The sequence below is a fragment of the Thunnus maccoyii genome, chromosome 7 (assembly GCF_910596095.1).
Source record: "Thunnus maccoyii chromosome 7, fThuMac1.1, whole genome shotgun sequence".
NCBI lineage: Eukaryota > Metazoa > Chordata > Actinopteri > Scombriformes > Scombridae > Thunnus > Thunnus maccoyii.
The window spans coordinates 4615218-4631961 of NC_056539.1; the positions used below are offsets into that span (position 1 = coordinate 4615218).

General features: G+C 37.4%; 1 protein-coding gene across 2 annotated transcripts in view; it reads left to right on the forward strand.

The window, feature by feature from the left end:
• Positions 1 to 16744, forward strand: part of si:ch211-51h4.2 — an 87075-nt gene that overhangs the window by 14730 nt on the left and 55601 nt on the right. The window contains exons 6-8 of one of the 2 annotated variants that reach the window (XM_042416184.1): positions 1627 to 1765; positions 5742 to 5807; positions 15913 to 16036. In XM_042416184.1, coding sequence (XP_042272118.1) covers positions 1627 to 1765; positions 5742 to 5807; positions 15913 to 16036 — 329 coding nt within the window. The remainder of the gene's footprint in view (positions 1 to 1626; positions 1766 to 5741; positions 5808 to 15912; positions 16037 to 16744) is intronic. The other variant, XM_042416185.1, reaches the window with a different exon arrangement.

Genomic DNA, 16744 nt, shown 5'->3' on the forward strand with positions numbered 1-16744 from the left:
TTGAGTTTTTACATCCCTGATCATTAAATAAAGCTAAAGTGCATTCTATCAAATGCAAATTATAAGCTAAAACCACACTATTTCGAATTCTACATATTGCTTAAGCTAACTTGTCATTCATCATGACCAATAATATTTTCTATGACTTCTTCAAAACATGTCTCAGAGGGTATACCGCCCTCTATTTTAGTGCTGCAGTCATCTAGGATATACTCATACATTTTGATCGGAACAAATATGTCTTTAAAGCACTTATTTTTTTCCACAAAAGAACAAATGAGTTTTTTTTTTATACAATTCTGAACATCTGATTAAAAAACAACCTGAGAGAGCATATTTTTATATGTAATCATTTTTGTCAAATATGAATTTATTACATATTATTTTTGTGTCCTAGTTTTAACATAGACCATCATTTTCCAATCACACCAGACAAAAAACCATCTCACTCATAAAAGCTACATGTGCGTGCTGTGCAGATTTTTGAGCATTTATTTTAACTCAAACACTGGCACAGATGGTGATGGTGGTGTGTTTGTGTATGTGTGTCAATGCCCTACTCTTATATAACAGACTTCTGCATTGCTATTAATTTAACATGCTTGTTTGCCATTAATTTAACATGCTCATTTTGACTATCATGTTTAATAATATACACTATGCCAGGACCACTTACATCAAAGTTATTACACCATAAACAGAGTTTCCGCCAGAAAAGTTGTTAGGCCCGGCGGCCAAGTAAGGGGTGTGGGAGGGATGGGGGGTGAGCAAAAGTCGATGGAATGGCTTGTCACTAAAATGAAAATAGCTGGTCCACCTTATATGTCAGTCAACAATTTCAGTCTGGGCTGATATTGTCACTTACTTTGGGGCTAACCCAAATTGCTATTGCTATGTTCACAGCTAAAATGTTAATGCTAACTTCATAGTCACCATCACACTGTCTCTCACTCTCTCAGAAACCCTGATAAACATGCAGTACAATTATGATTGGACAACAGATAATGCAATTAGTAGTTTAAGCAGGATATGAAAATAATGAAAGACAAGGTGGGCTGATGATGAAGAAGTGCGACAGTTTCAGCTTGACAAACCCTTGATCACCTTTCTATTCACATTTTGTCCCTCTTCACTGATCATCTTTGTCTCTTGATCTCTTTCTCATGATCATTATCCATGTTACCTCTAAGCCAGCAGTTCACAACCTTGGGGTAAGGATCCTTCCAGTGCCTCTCCAGCCCCAAGATAAACCTTCAGGCTTACAAGATGATTTAATGAATGAAAAAAGAAAAAGAATTTAATTTTTGTTACTCAAAATTTGTGTTTATTTCCTCTGGCATTTCTCTATTTTTTTTATTTTCTCAAGAAATGCTGGATGTTTTCACCTCCTCTGGCCTCTAAAAATCATTAGATACAAATTGGGAAAGAATATTCACAAGCCAAAGAGTGCACTGAGCTAATAGTAAGCCATGTCATCGACCAAATAATAATTTGTTAGCAGTCATTACTCTTCTTTATCCTCCATCATATGATTTGGTCTTGATGACATTATGACATTATTTACATGAGATTCGTATTAGCTTGGGGTTCAGCGTATTGACAGCCTTGTCTGTCTGTGTGTTTCAGATACAGGTTTACTGCAGCCGGGTGCAGTAAACCTGCAGAGCCAGGCTGAGAGCCTGCAGCCCAACCTTCATCTGCTCGGCCACCTCTTCCTCTCCCGGCCTATGAGCCACGCCTTCAACTGCATCCTTCTCTTCCAGTTGTAAGTTATCATGGCAATGATGAAGGCCATCATTTTGCGTGTGTGTGTGTGTGTGTGTGTGCATTACCCATTTTAGATGTACATTGTTCTGTTGAGTTGATCACTGTTTTGAAGACCTTTTCATCCTTCTTGTTCAGTACATATCCATTTCACCAAACATGTAAATTGTGATTTTAATCCATTTAAAAGCTCTATTCCAGTGTTATTCACACAAACTTTTCTGAATTATATGCAAGCATTACCATCCTGGTCGGTCCTGTCCCAATGAAACGTGTATGAATATGTCTGAGTGATGATGATGATAATATAATGCTATCAAAGGCTCACCTCCATCCCAGCATCCACCTGTAGCCTCTGTGTCTACCTTCCCCTAAGGAGGAAAGCATGTATCATCATTCTCCACTCCCTGCTGTGCTGAGTTCAGTATTTCCTTGTGGGGAGTGATGAGGTCAGAGCTCAGACTCTACACACCAATGCTGCACATCCTCTACGCCCACTTGAGTTGACTCACTGAACTACGGGAGAATTTCTCATAGCTATAAGACAGGAAGATATCCTTATAATTATCTTTATAATTATGACAGGTTACTTATATAGTAAAAAAAAAGGTCTTGCATTAAGGACAGGCAGTTCACAATAAAAAACACATATATTTGCCTGAACTAAAATCACTACTCCACTCTATAACTAAAAACCACTGAATGTTTTGTAAAATTCCAAAAATTCTAAATCGTACATCTCAGAAAATGAAAGAAAAGGAAAAAAGAACATGCCTATAACCAAACCTACTACTCTGACTGGTAAAAACCATCCTATAGTCATGACTACCTCTCTAAGGTCGCAGTCAGACCAAATCCAGCAATGTATGAAAAACAGCAGCCCTCCCATTCATTTGAATGGGGGCAGTGCATTTACGCTGCAGGGCTGGGGACCTCATAGGTCTCAGAAAAAAAACACAGTGGTTGTCCAGATTTGGTCTGACGGTGGCCTAACTCTTTTGTCCTCCATGAGTTGCCTTTTAATAAGTTTAACAGACAGGAAAGGGAATATGCTATGACATCATTTTAGGTATAAGATTCTTTCTCTTAATTATGAGTTACTATCTCATTGTTATGACATACTATCGCAAAATAATTAATTAGAATTACTTCCCCGTAATTTGATGTATTACATCACAATTTTTTTTAAATAATTAAGATTTTATTTTATCTCTTAGTGGAAATGTACTTCCATAACTTGTGTTCAGCAGCATGGAGAAAAACATAACACGGCCAAGGATTTTTTTCTACTAAAATCAATACATGAAGCTTAAATACTTGCTCCTGACCTTTATCACATTATTTTAATTATACCCCAAATTTAACACATTTTATCACGCAGTTTTATGCTTTTCTGCTCAGTCATTGTTACTGTAAAACAGTGTCATATCCTAACGTGTTTAATGTAACAATGTTGGAGAGAAACCTGCCAAATCATCTCATTTTCAGTGTTCTGGAACAGCACAACCACTCTCAACTGAGCCAGGGCAGCAGACTTGTGTAAAAACTGTCCTTGAGGTTCAGACTTTATATCATTGGCTTCGGCTGCACAGTCCTGAGATATTGAGAGTTACAGGCCTGAGCCATATACTGATAAAATATGAGCATTTCCACAGCATCTGCAGTACTGCCACTCAGTATTTAAGGTGACCAAACTGTTTTCATTCACTGTTCTCTGTCCTTCATTTAAATTTGACAGCTATAGTAAATGAAATGTGTCATACTTCTGAATGAACAGACAACTGTGGCTGGTTGATGAAAACAATATATCTAGTTTACACACCCAAGAATAGCCTGTGCAAGCACTGCTGACACAAGAACATCGTACATATAAAAGGTTTTCTATTACGAACAAAGTATATACTGTAGAAACATACCATGTTCACTGCTATAAAAGGAAATGATGTTTGATCTCTGTAATGGTGAACAGCATTATGTTTCTGTTTCTTATCAATATTCCCAGTGGCCACAAACTAATGGTCTGTCTGTGTCAATCGTTAGAAGTAATAGTCTGGAAAAGTCATTGTATAAGCTGATACTTAATGTTTATTTTTTGGAATTGAAATCAACAGCAAGGGAAACACTGATGCATCAGCCAAAAACATGACTTTTATTAGTGTTAGAACCAACTGCGGCCACTGGGGTCATGTTATATGCTGCATAGTCATTTGTTAGTTTATTACAGTGTAGCATAAATTGGTATGGTCTTATATTGTTTGTATGTAATGCTTGCAGCATTGTGATGTCTCTGTGTGTGTGTGTGTGTGTGTGTGAGGAGGGGGACGAGGCTTTTAGTGTTGCCGTTGGAAGGTCTTGTTATCAGTGTGCGAGCAGCTCAGTAACACCTGGCCAATCGATAGTTCCCTCATTGTGTTCAAGGAGGCTTAGTGGTCGATCAATGCCGAGGCTCGACCACACACACACACACACACACACACACACGCAAAACATGACCTGCATATTTTACCCTTGGCGCTCCTTGATCTTTATATACTGCCCTACATAGTGGAGCTGTTGTAGAACACACGTAATGATGTAATCTGAGTGGGCGATAATAATGATAATAATAATGTAAACTCAACACTCAAATATATGTATTCACACTCATACCACTTTGAATAAACACAGTTCATAGTGATCAGACATCTTGAGAAATACCAAGAATTTTGCTGGCAAACATGATTAACTTTACTTAGTACATAATAGAGTTGTGTACATGTATTAGGTCTACATGCTTTGATCTAATATATGTACGTACTGTGTACTTTTGTATAGTATGAAAAAAATGGAATTACTGGCGAAAGCCTGAATGAAGGACTAAAGTAACAATTCAAGATGCTTCCATACACAAGTCACTGAATAGTCTGAAGTAATGTGAATCATATGCTATGACCTTCACAGTCACCAGACCTCAACCCAACTGAGAGATTTTTGAATCGCGTGTTAACCATCATAAAATATCATTGTATGTGTTGATGTGTTTACAGCCTATTTTGGGGAGTAAAAGGGAAAATGATTTAGTGTCAGAGTTTGCATATGCCCTTTAACCTTGATAATCCTTTATATTCTTTTTGCAATGGAAGAGATCCAGCCTCATGTTGAGTTTGAATCATCTTAATACAACTTTGACATCCCAGGCACTCTGTGTGCTTTTCTTTCAAGCCTTGATCAGTAATTCCTGTTCAGGAATATGGCTTAGACTGCTGTAGATGAAAGGACTAACCTGCTTGAAACATCATAAATGTGTTGGCATTTCCTTTTTATAATTTGACAGAGAGGAGATTTATTTGAGTGTGTGTAAGTCAGCTCTCTAAAATAACATTTAGCTGTCTGGGAAAACTGCTAATGGATTTGCACTCTCAACAACCAACTGTTGAGAGATTACAGAGGCTTAAAGTTATAAGGAACGGAACAGATGTTGAGCTACAAAAACCTGTCTTGTCATTCACTTCGGATTGAAGCTTACAGTAAAACACCCGATTCTAATGTTCAGCAGCATTGAGTTCCTTTATGAAAGCACAGCATTTCACAAACAGATTCCTGGCTTGATATGAGTGTGTGATGCTTACAGTACAACCAAAACATTTGCTTGGAAGTAGCCCCCAATGACAACTTGTGTTTTCAACAGATATATGTAAAATAGAAAATTTATGGAGGATTAAGGCACAGTGCTGCAAACAAGGGATGATTTTAAAATTAAATCTCTTAGCTATTTATCGCCTCAGGCTTAGTGATGAAGCACATTTAATACAACGCCGGGGTGCTTGTTCAACTTCTGACTTTATGTTGGAGATAAGTAACGAGGACAGTAGATGATAGATAGACCAATCACAGCTTGACACCTAACAACTTCTCTTTATCTCCTTTTCTCTCCCCATTTTCCTTTGCCTGTCTCTCTTTTCTACTTTTTATCCTTCTCTTTTTCTATCTTTTCCCAGTATTTCTATTGGAATTAGTTATGTCTTAGCTGGCAGTGAGGCCTACGCAGCTCTTTTTCATGTCAGGTAAGTCTAAAATAGCTGAAAATGAGATAAATTACTGCAATTAAACTGTGATTGTCCTTCCTTATTATACTGAGTAATTTTTGGGAGTTTGCATTTTATCGAATGTGAATCCAGTATTGAATCCGCTCATCAAATCCAAATCCTTTTGAATCCCCAATCAAATCCATTTGTGTGCACCTTTCAACATTCATGTAATTGCTCAAATTATTGATGTAATATGAAATGAAATGAAAGTTTAACTGCTGTGACGCAGCAACATCATTTAACTAGGAAAGACTCACCACTTCGTTGGCCTTGTTAAGTTACAAAACACACTGCCCACTTGAAACTTCAAGCAATGTTAAATAGTGATGCTTCTTTTACCTCACAAATGATCTTTGTCCAAGAACAGACATCGGCCTGCAGAGAGAACATTAACTAGACAACAGCCAAAAGTTTCATTTTGGCTTTCTGACAAGTAACTGAGGCATTAATTATCTACATCTGATATAAGCTGCCACTGGCAACGTTTGTTATTGATGATGAACTTTTTCTTACAGTTATGCTGTAGACTTGTTTTGTTGTATTTAACTGTGAACCAGCATCAGTGATTTGGAGGACAATGTTGTGATTGGTTAATTGGGCATTGGAAAAATCATCTTATTCCACAATACAACACACTTCAGACGTCAGCATTAGGTTCAAACATGGACCAGTTTTTTCATTGTTGTTTAACAGGCACAGTGAAGACACAGACTTCAGACTTTTTTTCAGTATGTTTTGTTTATTTGAGAATTATTTTATTTCATTGAAGTGTAGCCTGGTCATAAACGATGGAACCAGACACAGGGCACAATTCTTGTTGTGGGTCCTTTATTTCAATGACTGCACTCAATAAAGAACAGCGTTAACACTGTAATTTTGAGGGATTGAGATGATCACAATGATAACAAAATAATATTACTTTTCCTGTGTTTTGTACTTAATTCACATCAGGAAAAACAATAAAGAAGCAGATGTTTCTCCTATGAAAAACTTTCCTGATGAAAATTTGATGTTGACTTTTAGCTCCTAACCATTTACTATTGTGCTGACAACAATGGTGCAGTTAGGCCACCTGGAATGTCACATTACATTAACGCTAATAGTGGTCAGACTCCAGCTCAAGCTTTCCTACAGAAAACTGAATCTAATGAACTCTAGACATGAAACATCTATAGACAACAGTAGTGTCTGGCTTCCTAAATAAATAAAATAAAACACAGAAATACAAACCAAATAAATACATTTGCTCAACCACTCAACTTGTCGTTACCATTCAGTATATCACATTCATTCAGAAAAATATATATTCATGAACAAAATATATTTTATAACCACTCTTACATGAACTCAGAATACACTTTTAGATTGAAAATAATGAACTCACTTGCACTCCAGTGTGCAGCCTGCGCGCTCAGACACACACACCTGGGACTCAACACGGCACTTTATCTCCCCTCTAAGTTCAGCAGAAGCATACAAAAAGGGCAAATTAGTGAAATAGTCAGCATACAGCCCTATGACGCTATGAGTCTATCCATCAGTTTACTTTATCACCACTTACGCTTCACTGCGGTTCAGTGTTTGGCCTCAGCGTGATGGGGATATCACACACACACATGACATTTTAACAATCTACAAAAATTGAGAAGAATAGAGAATCATCATTCATTGAATGTAGTCGGCTAGCTTAATTATACTCTTATCCACTGATGCTGCTGATCATCTTTGTGTTTTAACAAGATAAAACAGGATATTTTTCCTACACAAAGTGATAAATACACACCTCGCAGTCACTAGTTCCGCGGCACTACAGGTTCCTGGTGCATAAAATCTCATGGGAGCTTTGTACTCTCATGAGATCTACCCTTACACTGGTCTTAAAGTGACAGTGCCACCCAAACTAAAAGAAACAGCAAATAGCCCCGAAAACAAACTCTACCACATGGTCACCTGGCTACATAAGAATAATTCATTTAATACATTTAATACAATACATTTATGAGGGCAGTAAATTTGTAAGTAAAGCTTACATGTATGTTAAAAATCAAAAAATGACTCATGTACAGTGTGTACTATATTAAGTTTCATCAGAGAAAAATTATAGGCTTAATTTTTCTAGAGAGCAGTTGACGCTTTTTGAATGGGAGTCAATTGGAGCCAGCATCTAGCGGCCGTCTGTGACACTGCACTTTAAAGTCAGCCTCAATTTGTGGTAGTTGCCACTAGTGCTGAATGAGCTACAGTATCCTCGCTATGTGCATTCCTCTCACACACTGGCACTGATAATTATTAGCAAAAATATTTTATGCAAACTATAAAAAGGAAGATTTTAGACTAGGAAACATCATGTCCTCACCACTGTCTCCTACTATTTTCACTTACTGTGACCAATGAAAGGTCAACACTGTGTTCTTCTGGTTTTTATTAAACAAAACATAATATGAATCTCCTCCCACAGCAGAAGTGCATGTTGTTGAAATGTACTGAAAAAATGCACTCAAAAACTTTTCTAGAATTTTGTAATATTACCCACCCCGACCCACTCCCCAACACAAAACCATCCATCCCACCATCCTTTCCCCCACCAGCGTGCTGTTGTACATATTATAAATATGTTGTATATTGTGTTGTTCATATATAGTTCAGTAAAATTTACTGTAAGTGAATTGCATGTACATCCTTTCGTTTGTGTATAACTATTTCACACACTTTGACAGGGAATCTTCCTCTCAAGCATCTGTTAATGACTTATTTTGTATGCATATTAGTCTGAATACTCCAAAAGGACATGGGCCAGCACTGATATCAGCAGGGTTTTATTTTGACAGCAGAGGGAATCTCAAAAATAAGATATCATTTGATGAGGGTGATCTGATGAAAAAGAACTCCATCCCTGATGGTAACATCGCCCACAACAATCAGTGCTGGTAAAAAATGGCAATCCAATTTACATGAATGTGTGCACATAACTAATAAAAAGGACTGAATAAGAAATTTGTTAGCCTCTGAGCACAGTGAATCCAGATATTTTCTAAATCTTCAGAGAAATGTCCGGTTCACAAAAACTGAAACACTATGAATCTTTTTTTGATTGGTTACAGTAATGTCATGCACAACCAAGTCGTTTCTGTGTTTCCTAATACTGACCAGTACAACTTCATACTATTTCACTGCTATTCTGATGACTTTGTTTGGAGTCTAGCGTGAGTCTTACTAGTGTAGTTATAGTGTAGAGTAATGTCCACTGTATAGCACATATGCAGTGTGTCATGGGGGCTTAGATTGGCTCTTGTGTAACATGTGAGTCACTGTGGTTCTGCAATTGGTTTTCCTCCTAAATACAAAACAGAAATTTCCTCAGGGTAGTGTGTGATGCAGATTGAGTCATTCTAACAAGTAAATTGTAGAGAAACTCTTTAAGCAAAGAATTAACAAAAACACTGTCCTGAACAGTAAAAAAAACATTGAAACAATAAATATGCTTAGAAATCATCATCATCCAGCATGTGTCATTGCAGGTTAACCGATGGCTTACAGACAGTGATTATCAACTATAACCTGCTATCTGTGTCACACATCAGTCTGACTCATCAGTCCCACTTTCATTTCTCAGTAAGCAAAAAGTTGAAAGTCAATTGTCAGTTCAGGCAACTATTGCTTCAGGCTACAAGATTTCACAATAAAATATTTTTCTTGAAATTAAATGTTTTAAAAACTGATGCAACCCTGAGACATGATAGCTGCACACTAGTGGGAGGCTGTAAAAGCATTGCATGGACTTACAGCAGTCCTTTTAATTAAAGCACACATACACAGCAGAGATATTTCCTAAGGCAAAAATGTACCATTATCAGATAGAGATTTATTTATTTATATTTGTTGTTTGTGTTAGATGACTAACACCATTCTGAAATCTTTCTTCTAATGAATACTAATTGACTAATTAGCTGAAAGCCTTCTCATCGGTAACTCACTTCACTTAAAACTGTGGCAGCTACTTTCAAAGCGGTAAACTGGACTAACTGGGCAACGCGAGTCAGTATTTCTAAATACATTCATGTACTAAATGAATCAACTTTTCTTTTTTTGTTCAGGTTTTCAAGATATAAAGTAGTTGTCTGATCCTAACAAATAGTCATTCTTTTAGCCGACAAGGAGCAAGACAAAAGTCACATCAAGCATTGATCCTGTTGAACCTTAAATGTTAAAACAATTTTTCTAAACTAAACTAAAATTGTCTAAAAATATTTTGAATTTATTTTCTCCTGCATCACCAAGTTGGCATATTAACAGTATTCAGTGTATGAATTGTCTTAGTTTCTTATGATTTTTACCATCTTGTGATGGTACATCACTGGAGAAAAATATCTGGAGAAAAATGACAGCATTGTTCATTTATTCAAAAGTTTAAAATGATCAGTGTTTGTGTTTTTCCTAACAAGTGACTTCTTGTGGTCATGTGAATGAATAATGACTGTCATGTCCCATCTCGTACCATTTCATAACAGTCTACATTGGTTTGTTTTAATCATGATCTTTCCCTAAAGTAGGAATACAAATGCTCCTATCTCAGAGTAGGACTTAAAAATTAAGAAGCTTCCTATATGGACTTTCAGCAAGTGGGATTACTCCTGGAAGAGAGTGTGATGTTGCTGTTTTACAACATTCAGAGCTGCAAAGTAGAAATTTTGTATTAGGTATTATAGTTTTCCTCTGGGTAAAATTTAGTAAACATTGGCAAAGCCACTCACATGGCTACTGAAAATGTATATTTACTTGGTAATTTGATACAGCTGTGTGAAATTACCCAGGTCAGCCCTATCCATCACATCAGTTTATGATTCCTGTAATAATGCTGTGTCATACACACGCATGCAGCAACGATGTTGCAAATCCTCCGTGCTCTGTGGCACATGTCTCTATAGAAAACACAAACTCTTCTCTTCCACTGTCCAAATGCCCTTTCAGCAACACCCTTTGTTAACTGGTGTTCCCTACAGAGGTGGGGGAAATCATTTCTGGAATGGCACTCAGTCTTGGAGAAAAACACCATAAAATATGAAAATATCTGTCAAATATTACTACCCTGCTATAATTAGAAATTAATAAATAATATACAAGAGGACATTAGATTTTACATTTTGTAATTAAGTGTGGTGTGGTGGTCATCAGCCAACATCTCTTCCATTAGTCAGTCATCAGACATTGCTTTGTGGATTTACTACTGCAGAAACTGTTGGTTGGGTGTTTCTGCAGAGATGGCATGTGTTCTTTGATTCCCACACAAAGACAAACACAATAATTATTCAGTTTTTGTCAGAAATGCATCTTTTACAAAGCTCATTATCATCACACAATTGAAATCATCTCTCTATGAAGAATTTTTGGCCAGTTGGTATGTATTTTCTTTGTTGAGATGCTTGATAATTACGAGCTCAGACCTTAACCTCTAGGGAGGGCAGATCAGAAAACTCCTCATATTGTTTTTGTTTGGTCATGCAGCTAATAAAATAAATACTGCTGTGTTTTCACCTAAGTTGTTTCAACTGAAAAGTACATTAATATATTGGTGTCGTGGACAACTCCAGCACTTTCAAGTTACTGAAGCAAGAATCAATGCAGTGCTGCTAACCATTTCTTAAAGTGATTGTTGTCTCTCCCCCCACCTCAAACCTCCTCTTCTTCTCTCCCAAGCCTATAATTACCTTTATCAGTTAACAGGACTAATTTATTTTGTCATGCCCCAATAAATACTTAACCCAAATAATATTATTCACACTCTGCGAGTCGGTCGGACTGCTTCATCGGCACGCCTGGGAGCTTCATTATCGGCCTGCTCAGCGCCAGGGGAGATGCTGCGATGCGTTGTGGGAGTGGGAAGTCAGGGTTACTGAAGTGAAAAAACCTTGGGCTGCCTCCTTTGGATAAACCAACGTATTCCCCCTCCCCAAGGGGCAGCAATCAATAGGTTACTGCAGGTCCCTGCACAGAAACTCTCCTCTCAGTCCCACTGCTGTTAAATACTGGGTGTCTTGGAAACAAACCTCACAGAGCTTTGCAAGATTTGAAGAATCACTGAGCTTCAGTTTGAAACCTTCTCAACTCAGGGACCAGATTATTGGTCTTAATATTCCTTCAACAGTGTTCAGTGCTAGGTTGAAAAATGCTAAATTTATATCAACTTTAAAACCAGGGGTGCACAATTGTCACCTTTCCGTGAAAATCTGTGTTTCGAATCCAAAATAGGTAATTTGTGTGATTTGTGTAGATCCAAGTTTTTGAAGAGAAAAAGAGAGAGCGAGAGAGAGAGGGAGATTCACTTCCCATTTATTCTCTATCTCGTTTGTGGACTTTGATGATGTAAAAAAAAACAGTGACAGCTGCATCTAACATATATGTTATAAATTGTCAGACTCATGAGCCAATGGGATTGTTTACAATGTGCGTGCTATGACACAGACCAGCTGCTGGACCTCACTGATTTTTTTGTTGTGACAGCCTCAGTGCAAACGTTGATGCAGGATAGCACAGAGGATGAATATTCATTAATGTTGATATGAGAGCCATGGGTAGCTGAATGTGTAAAAATACTCCTCTGTCTATAGGCTGGGGCCAGGAACAGGCAGAAGTGGTCAAACTGCCCAAGTTGGGGGCAGGGAGTAGCCTTGTCTGAGTCCTTAATATTTGTGTAAAGGTGGTCCAGGGTTTTTTGTCCCCTAGTGGGGCAGGATACATGTTGGTAGAATTTAGGTAATACAGTCCTGAGGTTTTTGTGGTTGAAATCACCTCCTATGATAAAGGCATTGTCTGGGTGTTTGGCCTGTTAGCTGCTTAAGTGCTACCTTAGCATTAGCATGTGGGGTGATGTACAAAGCGGTGATGGTAGTGGCTGTGAACTCCCTAGGCAATTAAAAAGGCTTGCATAGAATCAAGGTCAGCAGAGCAATGCCTCTCGGTGATCACTGTATTATTGCACAGAGAGAGTTATTGACATAAATATTCAAACCTCCTCCATGGATCTTGCCAGAGTCCACTGTCCTGTTGGCATGGAAGGCTGTGTGGCCCGCTATCTCGATAACCAAGGCTGCTGAGCCAGCTCTCCATAAACACTAGCAGATAGCAGTTCTCCAGCCTTTTCTGAGAGAATAGCCTGAATTTTATTTAATTTTTTTTTTAATTTTAATTTTATTCCAGCAATTGGACATTGGCCAAGAAGATGCCAGGGAAGGAAACTTTGAAGCTAAGCTTAGCTTAGCATGTAGTCTGGCCCACTTCCCCCTCTCCTGTTTACGCTCCCGACAGGGCCTGTCTAATTAAAATTAATATAAGCTCACCTTCTCTTCTACAGCTGGTGAACTTAATCTTATAATCGTGACTCGTGATAGTTAGCATAATGAACTGATTATTGACAATAACATTTTAGTTTTATAAGACTACCTTTTTAATATCAGTTTGTATTAAAAATAACCATTTGCAGCAAATCGTATACTTGATAAGTAGGTTTAAAACCAAATAAGGGAGTTGCTCCTCGTAGAAACTGATAATGTGAAATAACTATGCCAGTAATGTAATACAAATGTTGAGCAAATAACTGAATTTTTTGCATATAATAACATTATTACATTGTCATTTTAATAGTGTTTTAATGTAAAATGTTAACACACAACATTTTAATAACCCATAATATAATAATGATGTGCACTTATTATGTCATTTTTATTACATCATCTGCAGTTATCAGTTTCTACATTCCCTGTCAGCCAAAGTAAAATTTGCAAATCTGTATATGTTTCCCCTGGTAAAGCAAAATTTTAGGTTCAAAAGTTTAATTACAAGAGGTCATACAATTAGAAATCATACAAACATGTGGCTTCATCATTTGGCCAGATGCTTCAACATAAAGTCAACAAAAAATTCAGGAACATACATCTTTTTATTGTTACTTCTGTGGGATCAATAGGCATCAATGTTGGTAGGGTTTACTGTCACTCTCCTGCTGAGAACAAACATCTGGTTTGTTATGCAGCACATGCAATACCACCACAATGTGAACACAGTACAGCATAAATATGATATCTAGGATAAGAAGAAGCAGCAAGAATTTAGACTGCTTGAAATTCAATAAGTTAGAAAAAGAGACAGTCACTACCTGTGCTAATAGTAGTTAAAGTGTTGAAAGGAAAAGTCTGAGTATAACATTATTATATATCATTGTATATTAATTGTTGATGCATTGATGTGTAATCAGAATTTTAATATTGCTGCTGGTTGAAGTGGAACAAATTTGTACTAATTTATTAGCATTCTGTGTTATAAACTAATCATACAGTGCCTACACAAGTATCCACCATACTCAGAAGTTTTTATGTTTTTATGTTTTTTACAACATTAAATCAAAGTAGATTTAATGTGTTTTTTTCACATCAATACAAAAAAGACATTTTAACATCAAAGTGAAAGCAGATCTCTACTAATTTATCTAAATTAGTTACAAATATAAAGTGCTTAATACTTGTACTAAATACTTACCACCTGTAATAGGACACACCATCGTCACAGACTTGTCTTTTGGTTTTGGAGGTCATGTAAATGTTAAATAGAGATCGCCTGTGTGTAGTCGAGGGAGTTCAGTTGATAGTATAAATACATCTGCTGTATATGTAGTTGAAAGGTCCAACTTTTGGTGAGTCAGTATTGTGACAAGACTTGAAACCATGAAGACAGAGGAATGCCCCAAGCAGCTCTGTGAAAAGGTGATTGAAAAGCACAAGTCAAGGGATGTATACATGAACATATCCGAATCACCTAACATCCCTTGAAGTACAGTTAAATCTATCTTTCAGAGAAGGAAAAAAATATCTCGCAGCTGTAAATCTGCAGCAGGCTGTCCTAAATAACCGAGTGACTGTATAATGAGACTAGTGAGGAAGGACACCAAGAGACCTGTGACAACTCTGAAGGAGTTTCAAGCTTCAGGGGCTTAGATTGGAAAGACTGCATACAACAGTTGGCCCGGGTGCTTCACCAGTTGCAGTTTTATGGGAGAGAAAGGCACTCTTACAAAACCTCACAACGTCTCGGCTACAGTTTGCCAGAAGGGATGTGGGAGGCTCTGATGTCAGCTGGAAGAAAGTTCTGTGTTCTGATGAAACCAAAATTTAGCTTTTTAGCTGTCATATTATGCAGCAAAATACAGGAAAATCTTGGAGGAAAACCTGGCGCAGTCTGCAAGAAAACAGTGACTTGAGAGAAAAACAACAATGCCAATGTCCTGGTATGGCTTTAGTCAGAGTCCTGATCTCAATCCAGTCAAGAATTTGTGGCCAGAAAAATGCAAACCCCAGAAAACCTGGCAGAGCTTAAGCAGTTTTGCAAAGAAGAATTACACTGTCCAATTGTGCAAAGCTGATAAAGGCCTATCTATCGCTATCACTTTGTAGATTAGTGTCAAAAAAGGCAAAATAAATCTACTTGGATTCAGTGTTGTGACACAATAAAACCTTAAAACTTCTAAATAGGGCTGTGCGATATGACCAAAATCTCATATCCCGATAATGATATATATCACAATATAGCACATTTCCTGTAAATTCAATTAATTCCCCATCGACTGTTCATCTTTTGAACGGATTAAATTACTCTTCTTGGCTTTTTACTCGTGAAGCTTTTATTGCACTTACAGTAATGTAACAAGTATAGTTATCATCTACTCGAGTGCTTCACCTGGCTCACTCTTTCTCCTCTGTTGCTGCACACACAGCAGAACAGAGGAGACACTGAACCAGGTGAAGCCCTCGAGTTGACAAGTACACTCGTTACTCGTAAGCGTAATAAAAGCTTTGTGAGCAAAAAGCCAAGAAGAGTAATATATTAATGTAATCCTTGCAAAAGATGGACAGACTCCAAATAGTGAAAAATATTGCTGACTGAATACAGACTGCTTGTGTTTATGTTTGACAGTCTGGCAGTGTCTGTTTGTTGATGAAGAATCTGCAGATGACAGGGATGTTCAAGAAAAAAGCCATGAACCATGTGAACATAAATAAAAACATTTCTGACAGTTGGTATGTTTTCTCCACAGCCACATCTATGTGATCCCGGCCTTCACCTGGATTCTAACTCTCGCTATCTTACTGGCCCACACAATCATTCAGCCAGTCACTTCAATGCTCACCCTGCTGAAAGGAATCCTGCTCGTTGTCACAGTAAGCATTGTTCTTCTTTAATTTGTTTTGTTTTGTTCTTGGTATTTTGTTTTTAGTATTTTCCTGCATAATTATTCAGCATCCCCAGTGATAAAGCCAGTGCTTGTTGGAAGGGGAAGCATCGTTCTAATCAGAACATAGCTATAGTAGAATACCAGGAATGGAAATAACAGTTGTAATGAATATTAATCTCATCCAATGATGTGTGTTGATGACTCAGACTCACATTAGACATTGGCTACACATCATTTCAGTGTTAGGTCACAATTTAAACTGTTATTTGGGTGGACACTGTTTCCTAGTGATTTAGTCAAGCTCTGGACCAGGATTGAGCACAAGAGTGCTAAAATGAAGACATGAAAAGTCTCATGTTGTTTAGTACAGTGGGTTCCATATAGCTGTGTGTATGTGTGTGTGTATGTGCCACATCTTAAAATAATCATTTTATTTTTATTAATTCATCCGTTTTCACCCACAGAGTTTATTTTGTTGCATTTTAAAAAAACATGCATATTTTGAGTTGACTGTACTGTGTGATTCCCATTTCATCTCAACTACACACAAGAGTCAGAGTGAATAGAGATTTATGACCAGCCTTTCAGAACAGAAGAAGAATATGTCAAGGTTGCCCAGTAAGTGCTCTTCTCTGTGGTCTTAGCACAGAGGCTCTTTTTGAAAAGGTAAGATCGAATTCATGATGTATTGCTA